The 17,403-nt window shown below is 46.8% G+C and overlaps 1 protein-coding gene across 4 annotated transcripts in view; it reads left to right on the top strand.

The window, feature by feature from the left end:
* LOC147434580 (UDP-Glycosyltransferase superfamily protein) overlaps positions 1 to 17,403 on the top strand; it is a 115,771-nt gene that overhangs the window by 53,159 nt on the left and 45,209 nt on the right. For all 4 annotated transcript variants that reach the window (XM_086491045.1, XM_086491046.1, XM_086491044.1 and 1 more), the window contains 2 exons: positions 7,576 to 7,657; positions 7,754 to 7,852. In XM_086491045.1, coding sequence (XP_086347171.1) covers positions 7,576 to 7,657; positions 7,754 to 7,852 — 181 coding nt within the window. The remainder of the gene's footprint in view (positions 1 to 7,575; positions 7,658 to 7,753; positions 7,853 to 17,403) is intronic.

The following is a 17,403-nucleotide window of genomic DNA, read 5'->3' as shown; positions in this document are numbered from 1 at the left end:
ACCCTTGAGTTTTTACAACAGTTTGATGTCGCCTTCTTAGGAGGTCAATTCATGGAACACTCCAAAGTGCGAAGGGCGGCATCTTACTTGAATGGAAATGCATAGACATGGTGGTCATCTTTGTTGTTACCAGAGAAGCACCTACGATGTGGGAAAAAATTCAAGAAAATTTCTAGGTCAACTTGGATATCAGACGAATATGACAAAGATGTCATCACGGCTTGGCATGATTGAGAATGACTAAGAAAGTTAGATTGGGTGACTATTGCCAGAGGTTTTGAAATACTTATTTGCCAGTGTCTTTGTTTCGGAAGATTACTTTACTGCCCGTGTCTTCAATTCGGAAGATTACTTTGAGGGACCAGATTGAGCTGTTTTGGTATGGTTTGCCCAAAGAGATTTGAGAGTATTGTCTAGACCAAAAGTCTGATTTTATCCAAAGACTTATGGGACATGCTAAGCAAAGATTTGGAATGCATGCCAGCTCATTGACTTATCCTACGGACATGATAGTATCCAAAGACTTATGGGACATGCTAAGCAAAGATTTGAAATGCATGCCGGCTCATTGACTTATCCTACGGACATGATAGTATCCACCTCAACAAGGCGAGAGTCTTTCAATGAAGAGAATGAATGAGGGGAACCCGATGATAGCTCATCACAGGATTCCGGAGTAGTAAGAGAATTAGATGGTAGCGCATCCCAGGGTTCCGATGAACTAAGGAACGAGATGCAAGTTCATCAGAGGATTCTGGAGAAGAAATGGGATCAGATGATTGTGCATCTCAGGGTTCCGACGATTGAGACCGACATGCCAGAGGACAGGGGAGGCTAGGGAGGTTGCCCACAGGTCCCACGACACAAGGAAAGAAAGGAAATGGAATCAGCTGGTACATCAAAAAATCCCACAGAACCAGATTGAGGTGCCAAGGATAGAGCTTTCCATAGGTCAAAGGGCACAAGAAAATAACAAATTGGTAAGCTAGGTCCACCAGATAATTTGGTGAAGGGTACTTTTTGGCCCTTGATGCAAAGTGGATGGAGGAGGAGAACCTCGCAAATTCTCTTCAAAGAGAGCTTTACCTTGAAGCTTTTGGGCTATTAGCAGTGTCTATGCCAAAAGTTACCGATGAATCATCAGGTTGAATCTGATGCAATGCGGATTGCACAAGAGGGGAGCCACTCCACTCCTTTGTCACAGATTGCCTAGATTGAATAAAGTCACTAATTTCTCTTTGAGATTTTAAGGTAGTGACAGGCTGATAGTATTTTGCGGAATGACTTTATGAATAGATGTGCATTGAATTGGAAATTTGCTTGACTGAACTGAAAATAGTGCTCTTTCATTTGTGTATTGTTAGAGACATGTAGAGAAAGATGAAATGTTTGTAGCATTTTGTCTGATGAATGATTTGAACTTAGTGCATCTAGACATCTACTAGAGATCGGTGAGATCTAGATGTGATGGCTAAGTGAATGAGAACTGAATGTGAACTGAATGAGATTCTAGTGCATCAAGATGTCTATCTAGATGAGATGACTGGATACTGTTGTGAGTGCATCAAAAGTTCCGGAAGGAGATAGTTGCACAGTGATCCAAGTGCATCAAGAGTTTTAGACGGAATGAGATGGCTACAAATTGAATGATTCAAAACACGGTGTTCAGTGTGAACTAAGTGTGTGTTTTATGAACTGCATGCTATGTGGATGTACTATCTTGTGGGAATGGTCATAGGCATGGTTTGTTTGATTGGAATCTGAAATGAAAAGATATTAATCTAATAGTAACAAGATTTAGTAGATCAGACATCCACGAAAAGATCAGTGTGGTCTGAATGTGATTGCTAAATGGTTACAATGATCAAGATTACTATATGAGACTCTAGATAGAAATGTGATTGATCAGTAACTGATGTTTTTGTAGAAGTGCTGGATTGGTGGAGTCTGGTGTATGAGTACATAAAGTCAGTGTCTACTAAAAAACGTTTTTGTCTTTTGGCTGTTTTTGCAAGCATAATCGAGGATGATTACAATTATTTCAAGAGGGGGGAATGTCACAAAGTGATGACATGGCATGCCAGACTGGAGAGAAATGGCCTAGTGGACAAGAGGAACTGAACCTAGAAGATGGGTCGTGGGCCTACCGACTTAACGAACTGATGAGCATCGGCCGTGGAGCCTAAAACCCTAAAAACCAAAGCTTGATATCTGAGAAGGTTTTTCGTAAAATGCATTGACATGCTGACGTGGCGTTATTGTATGGAATTTCCACATTTTACGTTGTCGGTGGCACGTGGTAGGCTGTATGGATCTCTGCAAATATGCTGGCTGCTTTTGGAGTCTCCAACACTAGCTTTTGGGAGCAGATTCTTTTGGGGTATAGTGCTTTTGAACTGAAGCTTTTCAGGGCTCTACTTTTGGGCATCCCTTGTAAGTTTATAAGAGCCCTTGGGGCCTCACTCTGCAGAGCATCTGGACGTAGAGTCTAAGAGCAGAGGACCCTCGGGAGTTGTACTTTGCTGTGAGCAATAATAAAGAAATACCGAAAGGGGTGCGAGTCTTTGAGGCCAGTGCTTCTGGGCGCGAAACTCTGTCATGCCATGTCGACTCTCTCTCTCTCTCCATCCCTCAACCACTACATCACACCAGCAGCTCGGTACTAAGTCTACCTCTTTTCATATTGTTATTATCATTCTGTCCTCTTTTGATATCCAGAGGACACTGACAGTTGTACACTGATTTGTCTGATGCACCGAGTTTGGCCTCTAGCAGATGTTAACAAGGCTCTCTCTCTCTCTCTCTAGCGGTTTCCTGGAGCAGCAGGCTTCACATGCTTTCCACACAGACATGGGGCCAGTACAGTGGACTATGTTATGACACAGCCGAGCTTTATTCCTTGTATTCAGGATTTCACAGTGGGAGCCAGACCAGTGGGCGTAGCAGTGGATCATGCTCTCTTGACACTGTCCGTATCTTTTCAGTTTAGTACAGCCCAAAAATCAGGAGGCAGGTCACACACCCGTTATACATTTACACCAGAGACTGACTCAGTTTATACAGAGGCGATCTGGGATCGTCTATGCACAGTTGCTCCAGGCCTCTCAGTAGAGGAGTGCACTACTTTACTGACTGAGACACTACATGATGCAGCATCAGAGGCATACCCACACACTCAACCGGATCGGAGGCGACATTCTGGGAGCATGCCCCAGAATAGTTGGTATGATGAGGAGTGCAGAGAGATGAGAGCCCAGCTTCAGAGGGATCTTCATTTAGGAGTCATCACCTACAGAAAGTCGCGGATTGCTTTCCGGCGCCTTGTGCGAAAGAAGAAACGAGCTTACCTGGCCCAGATGGAGCGAGACTTGTATCAGTTGTTCTTGAGTAGAGACTCAGGCGAGGCATGGCGACTCTTCCATGAGCACTCCCCTCCCCCAGTGATTACTTCTCCTGATGTGTGGGGCCAGTATGCGACATCGTTATATACGGTTCCTGGGCAGGATCCCCTTCCAGATCCTACAGAGCCATGTCCACCTACGAGCACCTTCTTTACCACTGAGATGGTAAAGAGAGCCATTGACAGGATGAGGACCAGGAGGGCTTACGATCATGACGGTCTAGTAGCGGAGCACTTTATACATGCTAGGGATATGCTGATGGAGGTTCTTGCAGTGTTGTTCAATCGTGCCATGTGTGAGGGATTACCTGAGACTTGGAGGTTGTCTACTATTGTGCCTATATTCAAGGCAGGTGATCCTACAGAGCCTGGAAATTACCGCACTATTATGGTTGGACACACACTGGCACGATTGTATGCATCCATTATTGAGCAGCAGTTGAGTAACTGGGCAGAGGGTGAGGGTGTAAGGGCAAAGGGACAGGCAGGTTTCAGGAGGGGTTTCTCCACTCTTGACCATATTCTGACACTCAGAGCTATCATTGAGGAGGGCAGGTCACATGGGAGACGGATTTATTGTAGCTTTGTGGATTTCCGCAAAGCATTTGACATGGTACCGAGAGCTCGACTGATGCGCAGACTGCAGGAGATGGGGGTGCCCACAGTGTTGATTTGGGGGATTATGGCTTTATACAGATCAGTGATGGGACATGTACGCACCCCAGAGGGGATATCTGACTTAGTTCACTCCACTATCGGGGTGAAACAGGGTTGCCCATTGTCTCCTACTCTATTTGGTATGTATGTTGATGAGGTGTCTGATTACATTGACAGAGAGGGTGATAGAGAAGCCCAGCTGGCAGGGACGTGGATCCCATTGTTGTTATATGCTGATGATATTGTCTTGATCTCTGACTCACCAGAGGGTATGCAGCGACAGTTGGATGCATTACACAGTTTTGCAGAGGATAGTGGATTGTCTGTAAACCTTGGTAAAACCAAGGTCATGGTGTTTAACACCACACCGCAGTGGATCAGGAGATCGGCACCGACCTTCACGTATGGTCAAGAGATTGTGGAGTATACAGATGCATACACTTACCTTGGGATAGTCTTCACTGGGCCGAGGTTTTCTTTGGGGAGAGCAGCAGAGACTAGACTGACCAGAGCTTATGCGGCCTTGGGAGGCTTGGAGAGGATGTGTTCGCAGGTTCAGTTCCAGGAACCTCGGACAAAGTTATGGCTCTTTGATACTTTAGTAGCCTCAGCTATGATGTATGGGGTACAGGTATGGGGACCTTCTGTAGGCCAGGATGGTTGGAGACGTATGGAGAGGCCCTTGGTATCTATGATCTCCCGATTGATTAGAGCCAAGGCCTCCGTACCTCACGCGATCATTCGAGCAGAGCTAGCTGCCCCCCCAATGGAGATTGAGGCGCTTACCAGATCAGTGTCCTTTGTGCACAGCCTATGGGATACTACTAGAGACAGATATGCTAGACTGGCCCTTGAGTCTTCCAGACAGTTAGCTCTACAGGGGGACACTTCATGCTGGTATGCACAGATGACTTCATGGTTTCAGACGCATGGCTTCACCATGGACAGGTTGCCCCCTTTCCAGTATTCTCTTCAGGCACCCTCGCTGTCTCTTACACGGGTGGAGATCACTAGACTCATTCGTCAGGACCTGACCCAGCTCGACACCAGGAGGACATGGATAGAGCCGCCTCAGGAGTTGAGCACGAAGATGGCTTTCTATAGAGAGCATCTTCTCCACCTCACAGGAGATGGGTTTGTGATTCGACCCAGCTACATGGACACACATATGTCTCATGGTTTGCGTTGTGCCATTGGTCAGATACGCACATCCTCACATCAGCTCGAGATTGAGACTGGTAGATTCAGAGGGATACCAGCAGACAGCAGGATATGCCGATTATGCCAGAGAGAGCCAGAGACAGAGTTGCACTACATATGTCATTGCACAGTGTTCTATGAGATACGGGGGCGTTTCCACTGCTTATTCAGAGAGGGTTTTGGTCCTCTATCTAGGGTCATGAGTTATGAGGATCAGAGATGTCTTGGACTATATCTACTTGAGTTACACAGGTATAGAGACACTTTACTGGGGAGAGCTAGAGAGAGGCAGTCCCAGAGACACATTACAGATTTCTTTTCACTAGATATGGGACAGCCAGAGGAGCAGCCACCACTGCAGAGCTCGTCCCACACTCATTCGACCACTACTGGCACTCTCATCGACCGAGCATTGGAGCTACAGAGATACAGACGACCGCGACTGAGGAGAGGAGCTACACAGCATCGACGGAGACTACAACAGAAGATTCGAGCCATACTCTCTCGACATCCAGAGTGCAGATGAGGATGGATCCTCACCATTTCTTCCATCTTTGTTTCACACACTGTTACATCCAGTTTACCGGGTACCTATTGTATCAGCTGCTACACCCACGTAGTTTTAGATTGTAGTAGTAGTAGTAGTATTTTGTTCCACTTCTAGTTCTTTTCTAGTTCTTTTGTACCCAGACATGGTATTAGATTCACTATTTTGTAACTGATTGGTCTCATAGGTCATTTTGGCCTTTTGAAGACGTTAATATAACATTTCATTTCATTTCATTTTCTCTCTCTCTCTCTCTCTCTCTCTCTCTCTCTCTCTCTCTCTCTCTCTCTCTCTCTCTCTCTCTCTCTCTCAAAGTCTAGTGATTTTGCAGTTTCTATTCATGTGTTGCTATTGATTTCTGGCTTGGAGTGTCCAAGCCTGTTACACCAAGCCATAGATCTAGTGCAACACACACAAGAAAAACTGAAAGAACTAACAAAACTGAGAGAGAGAGAGAGATGACACGGCACGGCAAAGTTCCGCGCCCAAAGATACTGGCCCCAAAGACTGGCGCCCCTTCTCGGTATTTCTTTGTTATTATGCTTCCAAAAAGTACAATGTCCGAGGGTTCGCTCTCTCCATAATGCTCCCAAGCTAATCTACAGAAGAGTGTCCCTGGCAATTCTTTTTAGGCCCCTGGCCAAAAGCAGTACATGAAAAGCGTCATCTCTAAAAGCATCTTGCTCCAAAAGCTAGCGCCCCGCTAGGCTGTCTGTATGCAGTGCCACGTCAGCATGTCAGTAAGAATCGCGACGGAATTCGCGGAAGTCCGTACGGTACAATAAGTTGGAACAACTTTTAGGTGAGTTTAGGCTGCTCGTCAAGACTCTGTAATTTGTTGAAACTTCTTTTGCCTCTTTCACTAGGATTTTGACCCTTTAGGTCATGCCACATTATCACTTTGTGACATCCATAAACACCACTTCAAACCTCTGGGTATATTGATGCTATGTGGGCAAGCGACGACCCCTATAGCTTGTTGTCTCCTGCTGGATATGTATTTATGCTATCAGGTGAGCCAGTCTTATGGCAAACAAAGAGACAGAAGTCTGTGGCTCTCTCCTCTACCGAAGCAGAATATGTTGCAACTGCATTGGCTTCACGGGAAGCTCTTTGGCTCTCCGAGCTTCTCCACTAGTTCCAGCTTCCATACACCATTGATATGGCACCCATTCGCCTCTACTACGACAACAAATCCGCCAGCGCACTCTTGGAAAGCTTGAGCTTCTCCCCAAAGATCAAGCATGTTCAGATCAGCTACCATTTTTTGAAGGAATGTCGCTCATGGCTTGACATCGTGGGAGTATGTACCTACACGCAGTAATTGGGCTTTTCTCACCAAATCTGTGCCAGGACCTAGATCAATGGGATTTACTTTCCCTTGATTGTTGTCACTTTACAAGTAATCCCAATCACACCTAACACCTCTTGTAGGATTGTATATAAACACATTGTATCTTGTCATTTTATTATCAATAGTGAAATCAGTCTTGGTGTGTTCTCTCGTCTATTTGTCTTGTCATTCAGGCTTGTCTCTATTCAGTCATCTCTTTCAGTTAGTGTTAAGGTTAAATTGATTAGTTTCCACACATGCAACTATACAAATTGAGGACACAATTTTGAGAGGACTACACCCTGCAATTTTCTGCCATACTCTGTCTGAAACACAGTTAGAGAAGTGAGGGAGCTCCTCGTTAAAGGTACTCCATTTTTATAGTGGGAAGATTCATTGAAGGTTATTCTAATCAGTTTTCTCATGATTGTAAAACAGTGCACCTGTATCATTTGAGAGAAGCTTTATGAAAAGGCATCCTCTTTTGTACGACAAGCTGAAGAGGCGGGTGCCTGGGACGGTAAAGAGATTATTTTCATGTGATTGTTTTCTTTGAGTAGACGGGTTTGTGTTGGACAAGCTGAGAAACTTGCTGTATTTGGGTGGTGATCAACAGGTAGGGTGGGAAGATGTTATGCATTGGATGTGGCCTCTTTTCACTGACCGTTGGACAGAGTGGCGTGCAAAGCTGCACCTTAGCTCGTGCCCACTTACAGTTAAGTTTCACAATCTAGCAGCTGCAAGTTAGATTTTTATTAAAAAAGTTTTCATGTTTGGACAGTGTAATGAGTTCTTGACAGCTTGGAAAGGTAGCCGGATGAGATGTTCTTTATAACGACATACAGATGTATATAATGAGAGATACATATGATACAACAAGATTTAAGAAGGAATGGACTGATAGGCTCTATGCACAAAGAGTGCAATTTATGAAATGCTGAGGGGGGAAGTAATGTATGCCAAGTTGAAAGGGGAGATGCAAGCCCAAGTACAGGCTGAAATGGAGGTTGCCAATACCCTAATGCTTGCTGAGATGACTAAGAAAATGCAATCAGAAATGAGATCGACAAGGACAAGGTGATTCAGACTCACAAAAGGAATTGGCAGCATGCAAAGAGAAAACGGACACACACAGTGAAGGGCATAGAAATTCTGTGACGCCCAAACTGCAAAATGAAATAAACAATTGAAGTCTCATGTAGAGAAGGAGATTGAGATTTTTGCCGAGGTACCCGATTTCAAGGAGAGAGCAAAATTGATTGAAGCAGTGAAGGACGTAAGGGTGTGTCAGACAGTAGATGGAGTTAATGAATGCCACTTTTGAAGAGGAAGTCAAGAGAGGTGCTCGTTTATACATGTACCAGTTACAGGATAGGTGGAGAAGAACACTTCCAAAGAAGATGGGAAGGAACTTGGTACCAAAATGGGAACATCAAAACTTGGGAATAGGGATGCATCGAGGGTGGGCAAGGATGCCATAAAAGCACTTGCCTTGATTTTTGAGCTCCCAGATATGGAGAAAAAGAGGAGTTTATCCATGAGGAGCAGTCTCAAGGGAGAAAATATCTCATTTTGACAAGGATCTTACTACTACCCAAGTAGAATATAGGAAGAAACGAGCCTATACCTCAACGACGCGACTTGAGGGCTCGCTGCTGCTGTGTATCGCCCGCCACATAGTCCCCCTCACGTTGCTCGCTCTCCAGCCCCCTCGCCGCGTGCAGCCTTTGCTGGCTGTTTTCCCCCACGGAGTCCCCTCTGACCGCTTTGTACATTGCCTCGCCCCCCCCCCCCCCCCCCAGAAGACTTCACTTTGCCTCTGCCTCGACAGTGATGGATTTTGACATTGCTCGCCGGAGCTTTTGCAAAGGGATGTCTTCATTCGGTCCGCTTTCCTCCACAACAGCAGACACAGAATGGAGGCCCCTGCTCCACAACAGAGGGACTCCTCAGAAGTCCCCCTCGCCCGACCCCGCAGAGCCGACCCTTCGTCTTGCTCTTTCGCCAGAAGAGCAAGCGAGCTTGATGGCCGAGGTGGAACGCTTGCAAGCCTCCTCGGTTATCTGCAAGATTATTGGCACTCGACACAGACGAGGTTCGGTTCGGGATTTATTTCAGGCCCAACTCCTCTCCGATGTGGGCAAGATCACCGATGTCAGATCCTCAGAAGAGGGTATTATCAAATAGAGTTCGAGTCTCTAGAGATGACAGCCAAGGTGATATCGATGAGCCCATTCAGTATCGGAGCAGCTCGAGCTTACTTCGGACGATGGCATCATGGTTTCGACCCTACTACAGATGTGCTTGAGGAGGAGGCCGTCTTGCCTATCTCGGTCTGCTTCCCAGGCCTAAGGAGAGAGCACCTCCCTCTTCTTTCCAGGATTGGTTCCATGTTCGGGACAGTTCTGGAGTCACTGTGCACTGCAGCTTCAGTTGTGGCCAAGGCCACAGGTTTACCTACTGTGCGGGTTCTTGTTCGAGACACGCGCTCCCTCCCGAAGGTGATACTGTTGCCTCATGTGAGCGGGGGTTGGATCAGACAGAGTGTGGAGTATTCGGGTCTCCCAAATCAGTGCTTCATTTGCATGCATATGGGCCACTTAGCAAAGGCCTGTCCTCGCGGGAGATCTTGACCCACAGCGCATGCACAGCCTCCCAAGACTAAGCATGCCCAACAGACAGATACCCGGGACACACAGGCTGGTACCTCGATAGAGGCCAGCATCAGACAAACGCTTGGCAGCAGGTGCCTAGCCGCCGCCGACAGGGACGGGCTCGCCACATTGCTCCGCCTGGTGGCCGACCTCCTGCAACTCAGTAGCATTGGGTTTCGACAGGGAACCGTTTTGACCCCCTTCAGCAAGACCCCCCTGAGGAGGCTCCCTCCACCTCAGCTCCGCCGCCTCCACCGCCTGCCCCCCCTCCTTTCTCAGACGCCTCCGTTCCGCCTCCCTCTCCTCCACCTTCACCCCCACCTCTCGCTCCTCCTCTCTCCCGGGTGGGGCCCTCAGCCTCTTCTCTCGACCCATCCCACACTCCTTCTCAGACGCAGAGGATTGGACACACATCTGCAGCAAGACGATCTCTTGGTGGTGCTTTTGCTACAAGTCACATGGCTAGGGAGGGACAGCCCCATCTGAGGCCGCCTCTTCCGGTTCAGACCTCTTCTTTTGTAGCAGTCCCTCAGGGGTTGACTAGCTTTGACATTCACAGACGATAGGACTTCTTCAATTACAGCTTCACACGCTTCCTAGGTGATTCTTCTCCCGACCTGGAGGAGGCTTGCTTTCGAGTCCACGTCTTCTTTCTACTAGCCCAAGGCATTGAATACAACAGTAGGTTTCTCCTTTCCGTCGTGCGGTAGGGATCCTACAGAGTGGACCCTGCACACAGTTCTTGATTGGCTCCAAGTCCAGGCCACTGAGTTCTCACACCACACAGGGGACCTAGGGTTGACAGACCTGGTACAGACACTTTGGCCTTTAGCCAAGTTCAATGTGCCGCCGCCGGATGAAGCAGGTTGCAGGCACATTGTGGTGCATTTGTTTGCTGATACTTAGAGCCCCCCTTGCTATGTATTTGTGCATGAGGATTCTTGGACAGAGAATGTAGCCCTACGGGCTGCATGCTCGGCTTGGGCTTGGGTGGGACAGTCACTTTAGACGCGCTTTTCCAGAGGTCGCTCGGATGCGGACTACTCCCCATTCAAACCAGCCTCAAAGATAGCGAGGTTGGCTACTGCTGCGGCATCTGTTTTTTCTCACTGACTCTCCTGCATACTCCAGGTAGGCATCACAAAGTGAGACCATATGTGCGATTATATGAGGACATCATGTACCTTTTCAACATGGGAGATATTTACTTGTTCATGATTTTAATCCACTCAAGGGTAATATGCAGTCAGCAATTTACTTATAGAGGAGCCTATGTGTAGAGAGAGAGCTGCCGACGAGCTAGATATACAAGGAACATCGCAAGGATATGGATAAAGTAAAAGTGTATGGGAACCTTTTGTTGGCATTGGGAAGCGTAAATGGAGTGCTTTCATAAAATGGGTTGTCACAGTTGTGTCTAGGATTTGGTGCATTTACTTGTTACACAGCAAGAGGTGCTAGTACCATGGACTACGTGATGGGCTCCACTACATGAATACTCGATAGTGAGGTTATCATCCGATTGTAGGTAACTTCACTATTTGTGATCGGCTGATTGGAACAGCAGCAAATCACACACATATGCTTTAATTTAGTAATGTAATGATCTGATATAAGCCCTATTTTTGCTTTGCTCTTGCTACCCCAAGTACCATTTTACTCATCAGACATCTGGGTTCTTTGGCAATGCGATCTTTGGCGGATTGATCACAATAGACCTGGATAATCTGCTAGATTAGCTTGAAAACAGCCTACCAGAGTTACTTCATAATTTGGCAGTGTATGCTTTGGCGTGCACTATAGTTACTTCCACGCTCCTGAGGAGTTGCATCCCACAAAACTGTTCGTATGATGACGAGTGTCAGAGGTGCAAAAGGATGTCACTCTTGGAACCAATACATAAACCAGCAAGGTGGCTCTTGCGACCTCTTGTGCAAAAGAGGAAGCACAATCACCTAGCTAAGCTTAAGGCAAAGATCGATGAGGTATTCTTGAGTGAGGATAGTAAGTTGGTTTGGAAATGGTTCTAAGAGAGAAAATTATGTACCCCAATCACTCCCCTGAATGGGTAACTGTAGGCCACGCAAACCAACCACTTGTGAGGCCAAAAATCTGCTCATGGCCTCTGCGTAAAAAAGAAACGGAAAGGGGCAAAGAGGGAAGCCCTGCCGTACTTAGCATGTAAGCGTGAAGCGTTCCCCTTGACCTCCTGCTAGCAACACCCGACTGTGAGCACACCTATAGAGAGCAGACACCCCTCTGATCCATGCATTTGAAAAACCCATTTTGTGCATAGTATCCTCAAGGAAGTCCCAATCAACTCTGTCGTAGGCCTTCTCAAAGTCGAGAAGGAGCACAAGATCCTTTCCTCGCAGGCGGGCAAGGGCAGTTGCCTCCCAAGAGGTGAAGATGTTGTCAAGGATACACAAAACCCTTCTAAGTCTCATGTATGATGCTCTCAAAGAGTGGCTGAATCCTCAAACACACAGCCTTTGCAAGATTTTTCTAGGCTGAGTTGAGAATGGTGGTGGGTCCCCACTGCCGAATCTCATATGGAGATCCCTTCCTCCTTGGGGATGAGGTAGATGAAACCCTTGCTCATGCTATCAGGCATCTCCCTAGTGCTGAAAATGTGATGGTATGCACTACATAGGTCTTGTGCAAGCACCTTTGAGTACTCCAAGAAAAAACTGGGAGTCAAACCATCCTCTCTTGGGAAACTACCCCGAGGGAGTGACCTGAGAACCGCCTAAAGCTCTTCTCGTAGGAGAGGGCTCTCAAGCATCTGTCGCATCTCCTCAATGACAAGGCAAGGCATCTGTCGTCACAAACTGTTGATGTGTCAAGCCACTGAAGACCTGAGCCGACTTGCAGATCCCGGCCGAAAGGGGCCTAAACCCTAGAAGCTGTAGAAGAAGAAGAAGTCCCACCAACTTACCGATGGGGCCCTAGTCCCTAGGATTAAAAATAAAGCAGGACCAAAACACACACACACACACACACACACACACACACACACAAAAGCGTGGCGTTAAGAATTGATGATGTGAAAGAGGCGGTACAGACGTCTGCAAATCGCGCCGTAGGCTACTGACGTGGCAAGTGTACAGAATTTTGCGTTTTACGTTGAGGATGTGATAGTCGTACAGATTTCCGTGAAACGTGCCGGCAGCTTTGGGCATTAGCTTTTTTGGAACCATATGCTTTTAGAACTTGAAGCTTTTGATGTAACTGCTTTTCATGGCCAAGGTCCTTTAAATATGAGCCATGGGCTCATTCTCTGGCATGCTCCACGTGGAGGTGCAAAGGATGGAGTATCGGCGATGTACAGAGTTCAAGCAACATAAAGGAATACTGAAAGGGGTGCCAAGGTTTGGGGACGGTGCACTCTGAGGGTGGAACTTTGCCACTCCCCATCTCGTGTGTCATACATCTCTTTCCGTTCATTGTTATTTGAAGTGGTTAAAGGTGTTCAGTCTGTTCTTATCCGTTGGCACGAGGTGCGCGTCCCGTTACAGTGGTATCAGAGCTCTAGGCGTGTGCTTTTTTGAAAATCATACTGGTCCTATCAAAGAGCAGATAAAGCAAGATGGCACTTTCAAATTTTCCAGAAGTGTTTATCGAAGAACCTTCATGTCCTTACCCCGGACTTAGTAGTCATTCCCACCCTTAGTCCATCACGCATTAGGCGTGCTCCAATCTTCATCGCTCTGTCTTAAGGGGCATAAGCCATAAAGAACCCAAGACCATTATCAAGAGAAGGATCAAAATGTTTTTTTTGAGCCACTATTTTTCTCAGAGGAAGTGCCATTAAGTGGTGGATGTCTATAGCTACCAAACCACACACTCCAAGGACTTGGCAAGCTTTCAAGAAAATTTTTGCCCAAAGTTACATGCCTTCTGATATTATTCTTCGGAGTGCAGCTTCTGGCAGAGTAGGGTATCGTGAAATGCTTGCAACGGAAACCCTAGCAAATTAGAGTGTGGAATTTTTTAACATCTCTCAATAGGTGTCTCTTCTCGAACCAATAACCTTGGGTGGAGGCCGGGTGGAGGCCCAATGTGATTGCTACATCATTGGACTATCATCACCGCTACAGGAACACTATTTGACCAAGCTAGTTTCGATGATTTACGAGCTTATGGACCATGCTGCGGTCAGCTACAAATTTATGGAAGAAACCTAACCCTAATTTTTAACGTAGGTCTCAGAAGTGAAAACCAATTGTCTTGTCAAGCTCAACTGACGTCGCGAATGCTTTTCAGTTTGATTTAGCAATTTTTTGAATTTTGTTTGAGAACTAGTTTGGTGATCCTGTTTGGAATTTGTTTGAAATGGATGGTATCTGTTCTAAACCTATCTCGGTGCTGATTTGAATTTTATACTTCGGTTTTAATACTGGTTTCAATGCTTGGTGATTTACTCTTAGGTGGAGTAGTGAGAAATGTTGTTTTGGTATCGTGTGAACCTCAAAACGACACAGAGGGGATGTCTAGGGAGCGTTTTTGTTGTATGCTTGAAAACCTTGGAACAACGTAGACGAGATGTTTGGGGAGCGTTTCATTGTATGTTGGAAAACCTTTGAGCGACACAGATGGGATGTGTGGAGAGCGTTTGGTTGTATGCTCGAATCCTCCAAGCAACACAAGCTAAGTAGTGTTTGGCTGTCAACACATTTTGGGTGTGATACTGAATGACCCTCGGAAATTTTTTAGCTAACTTGAGTTGTTTTGCAGATATACTGTAATCATAGACGATTACTCTTCTCTCAAGAACGGGGGATGTCACAAATTGTTGACGTGTCAAGCCACTGAAGACCTAAACCGACTTGCAAATCGCGGCCGAAAGGGTCCTAAACCCTAGGAGCTGCAGGAGAAGAAGTTTCACCAACTATTGGGACCCCGTCTGATGGGCCCCTAGTCCCTAGGACTAAAAATAGAGCAAGACCAGAACACACACACACACGTACAGTCCAACTCCGACCCTGAGCAACCCATCCCACCTAACGGGTCTGACGAAGACCTGCTGCAGTGGTTGGAAGCTACCACTTCGATGCCATGCTATGTGTTCTCTATTCAAACCCCACCTGTACACTCTCTCTCCCAGCTCCTCAGGCGGATACCAGTGTCCCAAGCCCTACAGCAGAAAGTGTGCCAGTTGAAGAAGTAAGTGTGTTAGTCCCTGATTCCCATGATTCAAGTGTTCCTCTAATGGAAGCCGTCGGCCTTGGTGAACCTATAACACATCATCGAAGGGGGAAGAAATCTCCTCTGCATGAACTCGCCAATGAGTCCCCTCTTCCTCTAACATCTCCCAGGTCGGACGTTCCGCCCCCTCAAAAGCACTCGGCTATGTCTGTGTCTGAAGATTTACCCTTCGATGAGCTTCCACCAAGATGGTTACAAGAAGAGTATGCAGAGTTTCCAATCGATCAAACACCAGCCCATGATGTCTCGAAGCTCCAAGAGGTAGCTCACTTCTCAATTCCCGAAGTACCCTCCCCAGTTACACCTCCTGACCCGCTCAAAGAAGTCAACCTGGGCGACCCTGACAACCCTCAGCACATCCTATTAGCAGCCTGGTTATGGGAGCATCCTACACTCTTTTAAAGATATTTTTGCTTGGTCCTACAAGGGTTTGAAAGGGATCCCACAAGAATTGGGTGTCCACACTATCCCTCTGGTTGAAGGGGCTAAGCCTGTCAGAGGCCGAGCTTACAAGCTCAACCCAAAGTATGCAAAGGCTGTCAAGTCAGAGCTCGAAAAAATGAAAGAGGCAAGGATCATTGTACCTGTGGAGCACTTTGAGTAGTTATCACCCATGGTGATAGCGCCTAAGAAGCAGTCCAATAAAATCCGTGTGTGCATAGATTACCGCGCTTTGAACAAGGTAACTATCCCAGATGGTTTCCCCACACCTTTCACTGAGCGTGTGCTAGAAGATGTAGCAAGGCATGTATTGTACAGTTTCATGGATGGGTTCAGTGGATACAATCAGTTGGGCATCCATCCAGGTGATCAGCTTAAAACGGCCTTCGTGACTCCCTGGGGTATTTTCATCCACACTAGAATGTCGTTTGGATTGAAAAACGCTCCACCTTCCTTCAATCGAGCAGTATATCTCATATTATGTCCTTTACTTATGGATCATCTTCGCATCTTCATGGACGATTTTTCGACCTTCTCAAGTGCTCAATGTTCAACCCCAGTGGAAAATTTAGAGGAGCACCTCGCTCAGCTCGCTGCTGTTTTCCTAAGGTGCAGAGAGGCACGTCTAAAGCTCAATCCTAACAAATGTCATTTTTTGGTCACTGAGGGCACACTTCTAGGCCATGTGGTGTCTGCCAAAGGTTTAGCACCTGACCCAGAGAAGATCGTGGCCATCTTGAAGTTACCACCTCCCATCAACCCGAAAGGTGTTCAGAGCTTTGTAGGCCACACAGGCTATCATCGCAGGTTTATACAAATGTATGCACAAGTGGCTCAACCATTGACCCGACTCACTAGTGCTACTGTACCCTTTAAATGGTAAAACCCTGAGGCTGAAGCATTTGAATACCTCAAAAAGCGCCTAACTGAAGCACCTATTTTAGTGGCTCCAGGTTGGTCTCTCCCTTTTCATGTGCATATTGATGACGGTCAACTGCTATGGGGGCTGTGGTGGCTCAGTCTAGTAAGGAGTACAACGTGGATCGCCCTGTTCACTATGCAAGTCACCTACTCACCAAAGCAGAGCGCAACTACAGTACCACAGAAAGGGAAGGTTTGGCTATGGTGTATTCTTTACAGACGTTTCGTCATTACTTGCTAGGGGTTCACTTCACTATAATCACGGATCATCATGCTCTACGCTATCTTTTGAATAAACCCCAAGTTGCAAGAAGAGTCTGGAGGTGGCTACTGATATTCCAGGAATTCGATTTCAAAGTAGTTCTTAGACCAGGCAAGCGGCATATCATGGCCGACCATCTCTCTTGCATACATACAAGTGAGCCCGATACTGGAGTTGATGATGACTTTTCGGATAGTCAACTCTTTAAGGTCGACACAACCCCAGAATGGTATGGAGATGTGTTACATCTTCTCTCTACTGGCCTATATCCTGAGAATGCTTCTCCCTTGCAAAAAAGAAGACTCTTGCTGAAGTCTAGACCCTTCTCTCTGATTGGCGGACGGCTCTACAAATCTGGGCCAGATGGTGTGCTGCACAGGTGCGTCTCCCCTCATGAAGTAGAACACCTTTTGGAGGATGCACACAGTGGTCCTACAGGTGGCCACTACCCTGGTCACATCACGGCGCAAAAAATCTTACAAACCGGCTTATGGTGGCCCTATATATTTAGAGATGCTATTGCTTATGTCAAGATTTGTGATGTCTGTCAGTGATGTGCGCCCAAGCCTAGCAAGAAATCCAATCGCCCTCTACAGGTCTCTATAGCGTGGTTGCCCTTTGAGCGATGGGGCTTGGACTTTTTTGGTCCAGTTACTCCACTTGCTCAATCCGGCAATCGTAAGTATCTCCTAGTAGCAAGCTGAGAGCACTAACAAAGTGCTATTCGCGCTTCTCAAGAAAGCTTGTCACCTGCATCCAACGTCTTGGGCTGAGGCTATC

This window comes from Adiantum capillus-veneris, chromosome 19, assembly GCF_014529385.1.
Source record: "Adiantum capillus-veneris isolate H3 chromosome 19, ASM1452938v2, whole genome shotgun sequence".
NCBI classification, from domain to species: domain Eukaryota; kingdom Viridiplantae; phylum Streptophyta; class Polypodiopsida; order Polypodiales; family Pteridaceae; genus Adiantum; species Adiantum capillus-veneris.
Note: the sequence above shows the minus strand (reverse complement) of the source record. Positions and strands in the feature narration are given on the sequence as shown.